This window comes from Bos indicus x Bos taurus, chromosome X, assembly GCF_003369695.1.
Source record: "Bos indicus x Bos taurus breed Angus x Brahman F1 hybrid chromosome X, Bos_hybrid_MaternalHap_v2.0, whole genome shotgun sequence".
Lineage (NCBI taxonomy): Eukaryota > Metazoa > Chordata > Mammalia > Artiodactyla > Bovidae > Bos > Bos indicus x Bos taurus.
This window is the reverse complement of record NC_040105.1, coordinates 262,847-275,253: the sequence shown is the minus strand read 5'-3', so window position 1 is coordinate 275,253 and position 12,407 is coordinate 262,847. Positions and strand designations below refer to the sequence as shown.

General features: G+C 61.0%; 1 protein-coding gene across 1 annotated transcript; it reads right to left on the bottom strand.

Moving 5' to 3' along the window:
- Positions 1–440: 440 nt before the first annotated feature.
- Positions 441–11,887, bottom strand: SHOX (short stature homeobox). Its single transcript, XM_027535045.1, has 5 exons — positions 11,579–11,887; positions 7,605–7,813; positions 3,556–3,613; positions 3,233–3,321; positions 441–707 (listed from the first exon to the last, which is right to left on the bottom strand). Exons 1-5 carry the CDS (start codon positions 11,859–11,861, stop codon positions 462–464), a joined length of 885 nt encoding a protein of 294 aa, XP_027390846.1. The 5' UTR covers positions 11,862–11,887; the 3' UTR covers positions 441–461.
- Between the last annotated feature and the right edge of the window lie 520 nt (positions 11,888–12,407).

Below are 12,407 nucleotides of genomic sequence, written 5' to 3'. Positions count from 1 at the left end.
ACTGAGATCTTGGAAAGGCGTGTGGCGCAGGCCGCATGCACAGGGTGGGAACTGGCAGCCGCAGGAGAGGTCGCAGGGCAGCTCCAAGTGGCCGAGGGTCGTCCCAGGACGCACGGACCGCCCGAAGAGGGGGCCGAGTTGGGGTGGTCCAACCGTCCCCTGCTCGCTCTTCCCGCCCCCGCGACGGTCTCCGCGAGGTCCTGGAGGTGCCGTGCGCTCCCCGATGTCCCCTCCCGAGGCCTGCAGGGGGTGGAGAGGGATCTCCCAGGGCGGCCCCGGCGCGGGGAGTTCGCTGCTCCCTGGCTCCGAGGTGTCCGTGCGGCCCGGCGAGGCGGAGAGTGGGGGGCGGTGCGGGGAGCGGAGGGGTAGAGTGCAGGACGCCGCGGACGGACGGACTGACGGACGGAGGGATGCACGGGGTGGCGGGGCCCGGGGCGCGCGCGGGGCGGCGGGCCGGCGGGTCAGAGCCCCAGGGCCTCCGCGTGCTTGCGCGCCTTCAGCCTTAGGTCGGCGATACTGGAGTTTTTGCTGTTGCTCTTCGCCGCGGCGGCCACGACGGCGGCGGCCGAGGCCGACTCGGCCAGGGAGGCGATGGGCAGCCCGAAGGGCGGCGGCGGGAACATCAGGTAGGGCGCGTGTGCCGCCAGGTGCGGGTGGAGGTGCGGGTGCGCGTGCGCCACGCCTTCCAGCTGTAGCTGTGCCTGAACCTGGGGTGGGAGAGCCGCACAGTCAGGACTAGTGGGGGGAGCGCTCTCCTGCACCGAGGACCCCCCCAAACCAGGGGACCACCTCCCACGGTCCTCCGGACACCCGGTGTGTCCGGATGGGAGTCACTGCGTGTTCTGGGCGGGGAGGGGCGCTTTCCTGCCCCGAGGACCCCTCCCCAGACCAGGGCACCACCCTTAACCAAGGGACCACCCACCAGGGGACCACCACCCAACTGTCCTGTGGACACACGGTGTCTGGATGAAGGTCATTGCCTGTTGTAAGGGGTGCTTTCCTGCCTCGAGGACACCCCCCAGACAAGGGGACCACCACCCAACTGTCCTGTGGACACCCTGTGTCGGGATGGAGGTCATTGCCTGTTCTAAGGGGTGCTTTCCTGACCCGAGGAAACCCCCCCAGACCAAAGAACCACCACCCCACCAGGGGATCACCCCCCCCACCACCACCAGCAGACCACGACCCACTGTCCTCTGGACACCCACTGTCCAGATGGGGGTCGTTGCCTGTCCTGCCAGGAGGACCACCCCCCCAGACTAGGGGACCATCCCCCCCCACCAGGGGACCACCACCCACTGTTCTCTGGACACCTGATGTCTGGATGGGAGTCACTGGCTGTTTGGGGGAGGGGGGCTTTCCCACCCCCAAGGAGCTGGGGGATCTGCACAGATCCCCGGGCCCACCTCAGCATCCGGGTGTCTACACCTGGTACCCCCTCCTCTCCCCACCCTCAGCTGATGGTCTGACACGCCCCTGGACTCAGGGTCCTGCCTATAGCTCAGGCCTCCACCACTCCCACCACCCCGCTCCGCGGCCCACACACATACACAGCCCCCTTCCCATGGGCCAGAGTCTGGGAATCTTCCAAAAGACCGTTTACCGTCTGAGCCACAGCATTTTGTAAAAAATGCAGAGCAAAGTTCCAACTTATATGGGCTTCCCTGGTGGCTCAGATGGTAAAGAATCTGCCTGTAGTGCAGAAGACCAGGGTTCGATCCCTGGGTCAGGAGGAGGAAGTGACCACCCACTTCCAAAAAGAGCACAGCCAAGTGTTCGAGCTCCCAGTGGTCTCATTTCAGAGGGCCCAACGCTGACGCCACGCCTGGGCAGCGGGCCCTGTAATAGCCGTTACAGGCCTGGGCAGGGATGCTGGGGGGCGAGGGGCCCCGCCCTGGAGGTTGGGGGCGGGGTCCGAGGGAGCAGGGTGCCGACCCTTCCCCGGCCCACAGCCCCGGACTCCCTCCCTGCCTTCAGCCCCACGGGAGTTCCCAGCCGAAACCACAGTGTCACCCCTAAACGATCCTCCATGGCGAGACGGCCCCCCACGCTGTCACGCCTAGACAGCCCTGCAGGCCAGGTCAGACCCTCAGACCTCGCGGCCCTCAGCACCCACAGGCGCAGAGACAACCCCCAGCGTGCACGCTCCCGCCCCCCATGCTGGGCCGCCGCCGCGCCATGCCGGACCCCCCTGGGCCCCTCCCCCCACCCCCCACAGCGTGCAGGCCCCCACCCCCACGCTGGGCCCCCATCCCCCTGACGCCCGCCCACCAGCGTGCACGCTCCCCCCCAACGCTGGGGCTCCCACCCCCACGCTGGGTCCCCCCACGCCCGTCCACCAGCGTGCATGCCCCCGCCCCCACGCTGGGCCCCGCCCCCTCCCGCAGCAGCAGGGGCGCCCCCTCTAGCCCAGCTCCCCCCGCAGGTCCCGCCACGCTGCTCCCGCCGCCCACCAGAGGCTGCTCCAGACCAGGGGCGGTGGGGCGGCCCCTGGAACACCTGGACTCCGAGGGCCTCTGTCCCCACCTGCCCCCCTCCTTGCACAGGACTGCCTGCCCTGCTGGCAGCTGGGCTCGACTCCCCCCTCCGCGCACCCCCAACTCTTGAGGTGCAAGGGCCAGGATCACTCCCCCCTCCGCGCCACTGAGATGCAGAGAGGCCAGGCTGGCTGCAGAAAAATGTCCTCACGCACGAATGGGAGACACACCACCTCCGTCCCCGATCAGGCACCGAGCGAGTGGGCGCTTCCTGGGTGGGGAGCATTTTTTATTTTCCCCTCTGACTTTCGTAAAAAAAAAAAAAAAAGTGTGTCTTTCTGTTCTAGTCGTCCCTCAAACAGAACTCTCCAGAGTTTTTTTTATAGCGTGATGTTAATAAGCACCAACGGGTTAAAAGGGCTTCCCTGGTGACTCAGTGGTAAAGAATTCGCCTGCAATGCAGGAGACCCGGGTTCGATTCCTGGCGGGGGAAGATCCCCTGGAAGAGGGCATGGCAACAACCCACTCCAGTGTTCTTGCCTGGGAAAAATCCCACGGACAGCGGACCTGGCGTGCTGCAGTCCATGGGGTTGCAAAGAGTCGGACAGGATTGTGTCACTATGCACACAGCGCAGCACGATGGGTTTATAAATCTCGCCCTTGTGAAATAGTGGTTCCCCTTTCTTCCCCCCAGGCGGGTTAGAGGAGGCGGCGGCTCCCCTGGGGGGAGAAGTAAAAATACAAAACCGAGCTACCTGTTGGAAAGGCATCCTCAATGCACCCATGTTCACGTAGGGGGCCACCCTGCAGGCGTCCAGGTGGCTGGCGGTGCCCAGGATCACGCCTGCGAGCGAGCACAGGAGAAGTGAACCCTCCGCCCTGTGGCCTCCCGCGCCCCCACCCCCACCCTCACCCTCGGCCCTCCCCCCACCTCACCGTCCCAGCGGCCTCCCCGCCGCCCCCACCCATCCTCGGCCCTCCCCCTCCCCCCCTCCATTCTCGGCCCTCCCCCTCCCCGCCGCCCCCACCCCCATCCTCGGCCCTCCCCCTTCCCCCGCCCCCACCGCCCGGCACCCACCTTTGTGCATCTGGTTCTCCTGCTTGCGGCATTTGGCTCTCCGGTTCTGGAACCAAACCTGGGGTGGAGCGGACACACGTGCACCCCCATCGTGAGCGCAGGCAAAGCCTGCTTTCCAGACAACGCCAGAGGCTGTGCAAGGCCCTTGGGGTTCCCGGCCCCCCCCACAAAAAAAGCTGTCTGTGGGCCCCCTCAAGGCCTCCCTCCCCTGCCCCTGTCTCCTTAGCCTCAGCGCAACTGGGCACCTGGAGCTGCTGACATGTGTCCTCAGCTAAGTGGGACTAGAGCCTTAGCATCCAGGACTGAAAGCGAGCAGGGGTCCTCTCTGCTGTGCTTAGTCGCTCAGTCCTGTCTGACTCTGTGACCCCATGGACTGTAGCCCGCCAGGCTCCTCTGTCCTTGGGATTCTCCAGGCAAGGATACTGGAGTGGGTTGCCATGCCCTCCTCCAGGGGATCTTCCCCACCCAGGCATCGAACTCAGGTCTCCTGCATTGGCAGGCGGATTCTTTACCATCTGAGCCACCAGGGAAGCCCAAGAAGGTCCTTGGGTGGCCGTGGAGAACGTTACAGCGTTTTGTGCCGGCAGCCCCCACTCCAGCCCATCAGGCCACTGGTCCAACTTGACCTTCCACCTCCTGACCAGCCTCCTCTCTAATCAAGCTCTGGGGTCCAGGAACCTCCAAGTCCTCCAAGGCATCCGCCCCACCTCCTTGGAAGCCTGGAGGGTCCCAGCTACACATCCCAGAGTCATGACCATTCTTGATTCCCAAAGACTGGTGCACACACCACCACCACCCCCCCAGCCCCCACACACACAAAATGCAGACCCTGGATTTCAGGTACAGGAAATGTAACTGGAGTGGCTCAGAGTCTCCTGAAAGGGTGTTGAGACCCAAGCAAACGAGTATCAGAGGCCTGACGACAAGATTGGGGTGTAAAGCCCCACCCCCCCCCAATGCCCCATCCAGTCCTCCCCACACTCACTGCCCCCTTCCTCCAAACAGGCCCATGCAGATGGAATCCAGGGCTTCCCCTCCATCTGGGTTCCTCAGCACTTGATTTTTTCCTTCCTGACTTTCTCCAGAACTCCCCCTCCAGCCTCTCTCACCCTGTCCCCTCTGTGGTGCTCCAGGATAACTCGGACCACGCCCCACCTCTCAGGGGAAGTCGGGGACCCTGTGATGCTCCAAGCTCAGGGCCCGGGGCCGCTCCCGTCTCCCAGCCTGCCCAGGAAACCTCAACTCCCACAGCCTGGACTCTAGGACACCTGAACTTTCCCTCGCAGCCTCTTTTAAGGGCCCGTTTTCCATCCAAGGCTGACCTCTAGGACCCGCCTGTCCTAACAGAACTGACTTCTCCCCCACCAAGCGTAGGAAAGCTCACCCCACCACGCTGCAAGGAGCCTGGCAAATTTGAATGCCCCGTTGCTCCAAAAAGAATTTTCCAAAACCGTGCCTCTTCTCAAGATGTGTGGAGATTCACAAATCCTGATTGCATTTCCAAAGCCTGCACTCCGATTCCTTCCCTACCCATGATCCGCCCCAAATCGCCGCTGCCTTGCACTCAGCTGGGGACTGGGACCGCTCTCGGTTTCCGACCCTTCCTGGACACCGCCTTCTCCTTGGGGTCCGGTACCCGGCCATCCTCAGCAAAGGATGTGAAAATTTGGAGCCAGATGCGAAAATTCTGCACCACCACCACCCCCCCACCACCACCAAGGGCATTTTTTCCTCGAAAACAGAATCCTATTTAAATCTAAGAAAGAAAACTCACTTTCCCTTCAGCACGGGGGAAGAAGAAAAAAAATAAGATTACGGAGAATAAAAGTGATGAATTAGCCGCTGCGTTCGGCGATAATAAATCAGTCTTGGGGTGATTCACGATCAATTCCAATTAGTCCTGAATATGCTAAGTAAAGCACGCGACACTGCTTTAGACAGTTATTTCTTCATTAAGGATCACTCGCTGATTTCTCTCACAAATGCTGTAATCTGATTTCCTTTTGATTTCCATTACAGACAGTGAATAATGACATTTAATTTAGCTCTGCGCCATAAACCCAAAGATATTTGTCGTAATTAAATTACCGCCCGCGCCTCACCGTGGTCTCATAACTTTCGATTATAACCCTGACAGCTGGGTGATATGAGTTTTCCAGTACAGCACTAAAAATAAAAGGTTAATAAGGACCAGCTTCCAAAGGGTCTTCAATTTATTTACAGCAAATTTCCACTCTAAATTGAAACACTATCCTCTAACAACACAGGACAGCCTGTACCGAAAAGGATTACCCAACAGTTCAGACTCAGGATTAAAATATAGCGCATTTTCGTCTCTTCCTTTTTGAGTTCACCTTCCCCCGCCCCCCTTTCCTGGCTTCGGCACAGCAGGGTCCGAGTTTTAACTAATTGGTTTTTATGACCACTTTCTGCCTTCTCTTTATTACAAGATGCTTCTCCCCGTGGCCAATCGGAAATTATTTCATTTCTTATATCCCCATGTTTATTTTTATTATTATTTACAATCGTTACATTTTAATCCAACTCTGGATCAATAGGCCTGTGCCTCACTTTTTTCATTTTCCCACCTCCGATCCGCCCCCTGAACCTTTTTTTTTTTTTTTTTCAGGGCTTTTCTCAAGATCTGTAGCCACCCAAGAAGCAATTTTCTGCCAACTCGGTCTCTCCTGCGAAGGTGCTATTCAGTAATAGACTACTGAAAGAAATAGTGTGGAATTAAATTACAAGTAATTTATTTTTATAGAAACAGTACATCAAGGCCTGGGAGATATTACAGATCCCGGGCAGAAAGGCTGTGAAATGACATAAAAGTTGATGTCCCCTTCAGCAAAAGTTTAATCTTTTCATTAATTTATATAGGGCAGCCCCATCCATCTTGACGGAGAAAGGTGGCCAGGAGTCCCCCCCCTCTCCGCCTCGCGCCCCTCCTCGCCTCGGCCACAGACGCCGGGACAAATGGGCTCGGGGACGAGGTCCCCAGAGCCAGCCGGCCCGCGGTCCCAGGGACGCGGACTGCACCACCGCGTCAGGCCACGGAGAGTCCTGGACAGGCTGGGGGACTGCGGCATCCCCGCCTAAGAAACCCCAGTTACCGCGGCGGCAGGGAGGAAACGGGAAGGACACAGAATGCAAACACCTTCCCCCTCGCTCCCCAAATGAAAGCTTTTGTAAAACACTGTCTCTAAAACCCGTTCCGTGTTTTCGTTTCCTGCGTACAATCTTAGCCCAGTCGTGTTTAAAGACGTTGATCCTACAGCTACAAGAAAGCCGTTCTTTCAAAGCCCCGGCTGCACGCGGTCCCCTCCCCCCGTTGGCCGCATTAATTCCATTTATTTAAATAACCAGTCCCCGGAGCCCAGGGACCGTGACCCTCTTTTCCTTCTCTCGGGCTCTGCTGTCCTGCCCGGAACCGTCAACGCCGACGGAAAAGCCCAGCAGGACTGGCAGGGCCGGCCGTCGGCAGCGCCTGCAGAGGCGGGGCCCGTCAGGAAGGGGGTCTCCACCACCCTCCCCCATCAATAAAGTCGTCCGCTTCACTTCCACGTTTACAACAACCCGAGATTAAAAAAAAAAAAAAAAAGACAACAAAACTACCCGGGAGCGCCCCCTCCCCCGCGCACGTGCGGGCGCACCCCACCCCCCAGCAGCCGGTGGCTCGCCAGATGGGGACATCACCAATTCCATGCGCCCGCGTCGCCGCCCCTGCGCGCCCCCTCCCCGGTCCCCGCCCGGCGCCCCGGCTAATCCGGCCCCGCGCGGGCAGGAGCCTCAGTCACCGAGATGCGGAGGGCGAGCCTGCCAGGTAGGGCGCGCGCGAGACCCCGGGGATGCCCCCGGACGCCCAGCTCCAGCCCCCGCCCCCAGTCACCCACCCTGTGCGCTCGACGAGAAGGGCGAGCGTGCCAGGCAAGGCTCGAGCTAGGCCCCGGGGAAGCCTCCGAACGCCCACCCCAGCCCCGGGGTTCCGCGCGCTCCTGGAAAGCGCCCCCAAGGCCGAGGGGGCGCGCTCCGGGGGCCGCGAGCCTCACCTGCACGCGCGCCTCGGAGAGCCCGAGGCGTTGGCTGAGCTCCTCGCGCATGAAGGCGTCGGGGTAGTGCGTCTCGTCGAAGAGCCGCTCCAGCTCGTTGAGCTGCTCCAGCGTGAAGTTGGTGCGGCTGCGCCGCTGCTTCAGCTTGGTCTGCCCGTCCTCGTCCTCCGACTTCACGTCGTCGCGCTTGTCCTTACAGTCGTAGATACCTATGGGCGGCCGAGGGCACAGCGCTGAGGTCCCCCCCACGCGCCCCTGCCCGAGCTCCCCAGGCCCCCCCGGGGGCCGCGCAAAGCCCCTCCGCCGGCCTCCGCCTCCCCGGGGCCGGCCCGCCGGACCTGAGTGCTGGGAACACCGGCCCCGCGCGCGGCGAACAGGCCGCGCGCCGGGAAGCTTTGGCTAGACGTGGCCGAACACTGGGTGCGCCCACGGGGCGCGGGGCCTCGGCGGACAACGCGCCCCGACGCACAGCTGCGTGGAGCCGATAAAGCAAACTCGCAGGCAAGACGCGCTCTTTTGTAACGACTCCGAATCCCAGCCCGGCTGGTGTATCTTGGCCTAATCTCCGAACAGTTCCCTCAATTATCCACTTGGCCTCTGTTGACATATTGACAGAACCTAACACACACCCTTTCCTCTCTCTCTCTTTTTTTTTTTGGAAAGGGAACGGGGTGTTAAATATTATTAAGTCAAACACGCATAGGCAGAGTCACCCAAGTACGGGGTCCCTGGTGGGAGCTCCTGCGAAGAGCTCAGGGAGAGCGCAGGCCTGGCTAAGGGTCCAGGCCAGGGAGAACCCCTGTCCCCCCACCAACCTCAGCAGGACAGGGGCAGCTCCAGCCAGGCCAGAGCTTCCTCCAGGTCACAACAGAGCCGGGCAATCGGCGGACCTCATCTCCCTCTGATCAACAAAGCAAAGAAGAAAAGAAAACAGTCGCTCAGTCCTGTCTGACTTTGCGAGCCGCCAGGCTCCTCCGTCCGTGGGATTCTCCAGGCAAGAATACTGGAGTGGGTTGCCATGCCTTCCTCCAGGGGATCCTCTCCACCCAGGGATCAAATCCGGGTCTCTGGCATTGCAGGTGGATTCTTTACTGTCTGAGCCACCAGGGAAGCCCCCCCAAGAAGGCAAAGCCATATCTTAAGGCACACAGGAAGGCGTCTAGCGGTTCCCCCAAGAACACAGGTTCCTGACTTCCTGTTTTGCCCCTCCGACTCTTGGACACATTCTCAGGCTCCAACAGGACGCCAGGAGTGCAAACTCTCTTCGGTCCAAAAATTACAGGAGCATCTGTATTTGCTGGGGGAGGGGGCAGTAAGGTCAGGATCAACCAGATTCAAACCCAGACGCCTCTCCTTTCCACCTCCAGGAAATGCAGGCCCACACCAAACTCAGGACTGAAAATAAAAGTTGGCTCCCCAGTCGTGGAGTTGGTGGAAGCCAACAGACCCAATGCTGAAAGACTGAAGGCGGGAGGAGAAGGGGACGACAGAGGATGGGATGCTTGGATGGCATCACCGACTCCATGGACATGAGTTTGGGCAAACTCCAAACTCGGGGAGATGGTGATGGACAGGAAGGCCTGGCATGCTGCAGTCCATGAGATTGCAAAGAGTGAACAACATTTCAGCAGCCCTTGTGTTTTTTTTCTCGGATCATAGGGGCTATGGGGGTGCAGGCAGAAAGGTCTCCCAACGCCCTCATTAGATGTCCCCTCTGGGTCAAGGAGAAGACAGTGGCTTTCCGTAAACTCTCTCCAAAGAGTCTGGGCTTCCACAACTTCTGAAAAGAGTCCAGAAGCACTGCAGAAGCCCTCAGCCGTGAGCCCGAAGACTTGCAAAGGGGGAAAGACTCAAATTCTCCGTGGGGCCAGGGGAAAATCAGTGAAACCAGCCTGTCCCCCAGCGGGGGTTCCTAAGATGCTCTCTAGCACTGGAGTCCTGAAACATCTCTCCTCAAGGCTCCTGGGTACTGGGCACCCAGTGCCCTCTCACCTCCTGAGACAAATGCCTTTCCAAGGATTGCCTACTTCTCCACCACAGGGAAAAATATCCTTTCCCAGAGGTAGCCCCGCCTTGACTCGACCTGCAGGTGTCTTAAGCCTGAACCCCAGGGACTTGACCCCAGAATGAGAAGCTGGCCTTGAAAGTTCTGCAGAACCCAGGGCAGGCTCTGCAGAAACCACAGGCTCAGCGGTTCCACACGATCCGGGCGCTCAACACCTCCGTGTCTCTCCACACCCCAGGCGTCTCCTACCCCTCCATTCTGCCAATTCAGCCAGGGGGGCTCGGCCCTTCTCGGGGGGCGGTCTGCAGAGCCAGACAAGAAAGGGGCAACTGCGATTTTTCTTGCTTCTACTTTTTACAGCCCTGTCTTTCTCTTCCTGTCTATTTAAAATAGAAAATAAAAAGGCCTCGATTGTGCTCTGCCCTCTTTCCAGGTGCCGAATGCCAGGGTTTTTCTGTCCTGACTGTCCAGGGGTGAGCCGAGGCAGGCAGAGGGGGAACTCAGCCTTTAAGGAGGATGGGGGAAGCCGTGAAGGGGTCCGGGAGGTCAGTCACCAGGCGCTGTAAATTAAAAGTAGGCCCTGACCAGGACTCTGGCCGGCAGACAACCGCGTCTCCATCAAAGCACACCGTCTTTGTAGGAATTATAGGGCCAGGTGCGTGAGGCCTCGCCAAGGGGTTAGCCCCAGAGGTAAGACGATCCCAACTCAGGCTGCGCGGACTCTCACGGGGTCGGGGGCTTATCCGGACTAAGCCTCCGCCAGCCTTCTGCCTCCGCTAAGGTCAAGGTTTCCAAAGGCAGTCTGGGCCAGCCTTGAAGCCCCGCGTCCGGGGACTTCCCCAGCGAAGTGTGGGATCGACGGGCTTCCAGGGGTCGCCAATGCCGACCCCTCTCAACACTGCAAGAGGAAGACACGGGGACCCACGCCCCATATGGCAAGCTTCTGTTTCTCCTCGCTTTGTCATGAGAAATATAGACCTTCGGACGCTTTCAAACGCTCCCCGCTGAGAAACCAGCCAGTTTTATTCCTCTGATTTATAGCTGCCGGCTGCCCTGTTTGCATGGAAATCGGCCCCCGGTGGGGACCATCTCGACCCCGCTGAGAAAACCCTTGTAAACAAGCCTCCCCTCCTGGCCGCCTCTGCAGTCAAGGACAGCGCCGAAACGCCTCGGAGATATCAGGAAAAGCCGCAGGATGGGGGTCCTGCAGGAGGGCCCGCTGGCGCCCTGACGGCCGGGGTCTGGGCCGCCGCGCGCGCGCGCGAGAGAGGTTCCCGAGCCTCCCCGGGCCCTTCTGCCCCGCACAGACCCTGACCACCTGCGGGCACAGGGCTGGTTTTAATTTCACGGGCCCCGCGGCAGCCAACATCAAGGCAAAGTTCTGCCTACGAGGGCCCGGGGCTGAGAGGCGAAGGAAGGGGCCGACGCCTGCCTGCCGGCGCGGTCCCCCACGCGGCCCATTTCTAGCGGGGGAAGCGGGCAGGCGACTGGCGCCTGGAGAGAGCACCGGGGCCCGTCCCGGGACACACAGACACCCCAGCGGGCACACGGGCGCGCGGCCGCCAGCCTTACCCTCGACCGGCCTTGGTAAGCCCAAACACCCGGCTCGCTCTCCATCCGGGGAAAGGGCCCGCTGGCACCCAATACCAAAGCCCCCAGGGGACGCGGTGCGCGCGGACCCCGGGCCGCTGCCCGCCCTCGGATCCAGGGCCTCCATCCGCCCCTGCCTCCTCGGTTCTCCGGCCGGTTTCTTTCTTATGAAAAGCCTGGCGACGGGTGGCGGCCGGGGCCCTTCTGCGTCCGAGCCGTGGCTGTCACGTTCAGCTTTTTGGGGGCGAAACGAAGAGCCCCTTGCGGCGCCCCCTCCCCGGGGCCTCCGCGCAGCGCAGAGCGAGACGCCGGACGGCCGGGCTCGGTGGCCACGGGAAGCTCCGGGCCCCTCCCGGAGCCTGCGTCCGGCCCGGCTTACCTTCCGCCGCCCTCCCCGAACCGAACTCCTTCAGTTTGTCCTTCTCGGTGTCCACGTGGTCCTTAAAGAGATGCACCGGGCAGTGGCCGCCGGCCTCCGTTATGTCGTGGAGGTTGGACTCCGAGACCCCCAGCTCCCGCGAGCGCGCCAGTCCGCTCTCCAAAACTTCCCTGTACGTGATGGACTCTTTCTTGCCGCCGCCGCCGCCGCCGCTGCCGCCGCCGCTGCCGTCTTTGCTTTTCTGGTCAAAAGATTTGGATACAAAAGCCGTGAGTTCTTCCATGGCTGCCTGGGGGTGTGGGGGTGGGAACGGGGGGGGGCCGCGGGGGTCCGCGGGGCTGGCGAGGAGCCGGGCTGTGGTCCGCACGCCTCCCGCGCGCGGAGAGGACCGTCCGTGTGAAGGCAGGTCCCTCCTGCTGTTATTTATGCCTTTCAATTTGAGATCTCACTATTTATACGCGGCTACCTCTGCGCCCAACCCCCAACGCTCTCTGTCTGCAGCAATTACACCTCGCGGCTCGGCGGCGGGCGCACGCGGAGGCGCTATCTCTCCCCCACCTCCAGTCCGGCAATTGGTTTTCTTTTGATTTCATCACTGTTTGGCGTCTGTGGCACCTTGGTGTGAAGCGGTAAAGATCACGTTTTTGAAGGGAGAGAGAGAGACCGATATGGAGAGAGAGCGCGCGCGCGCAGGGGCGCAAAGACTCAGCGCCGCGAACAGGTATCCGTGTTCTCGCAATGGCCGGCGGAAAGGAAACTCGAGGAGGACTTTGGGGATGGTGAAGACGTCCTCGGCGGCCCGGTACCGGGAGGAGCGCCGCAGCCTCGC

Coding starts and splice junctions, on each gene's coding strand:
- SHOX (XM_027535045.1), bottom strand. CDS start 11,861: ATGGAAGAACTCACGGCTTTTGTATCCAAATCTTTTGACCAGAAAAGC. Junction 3,614..7,604: donor TCTCCGAGGCGCGCGTGCAG/GTGAGGCTCGCG, acceptor GCTCCACCCCAG/GTTTGGTTCCAGAACCGGAG. Junction 708..3,232: donor TGAGGATGCCTTTCCAACAG/GTAGCTCGGTTT, acceptor CTCCCACCCCAG/GTTCAGGCACAGCTACAGCT.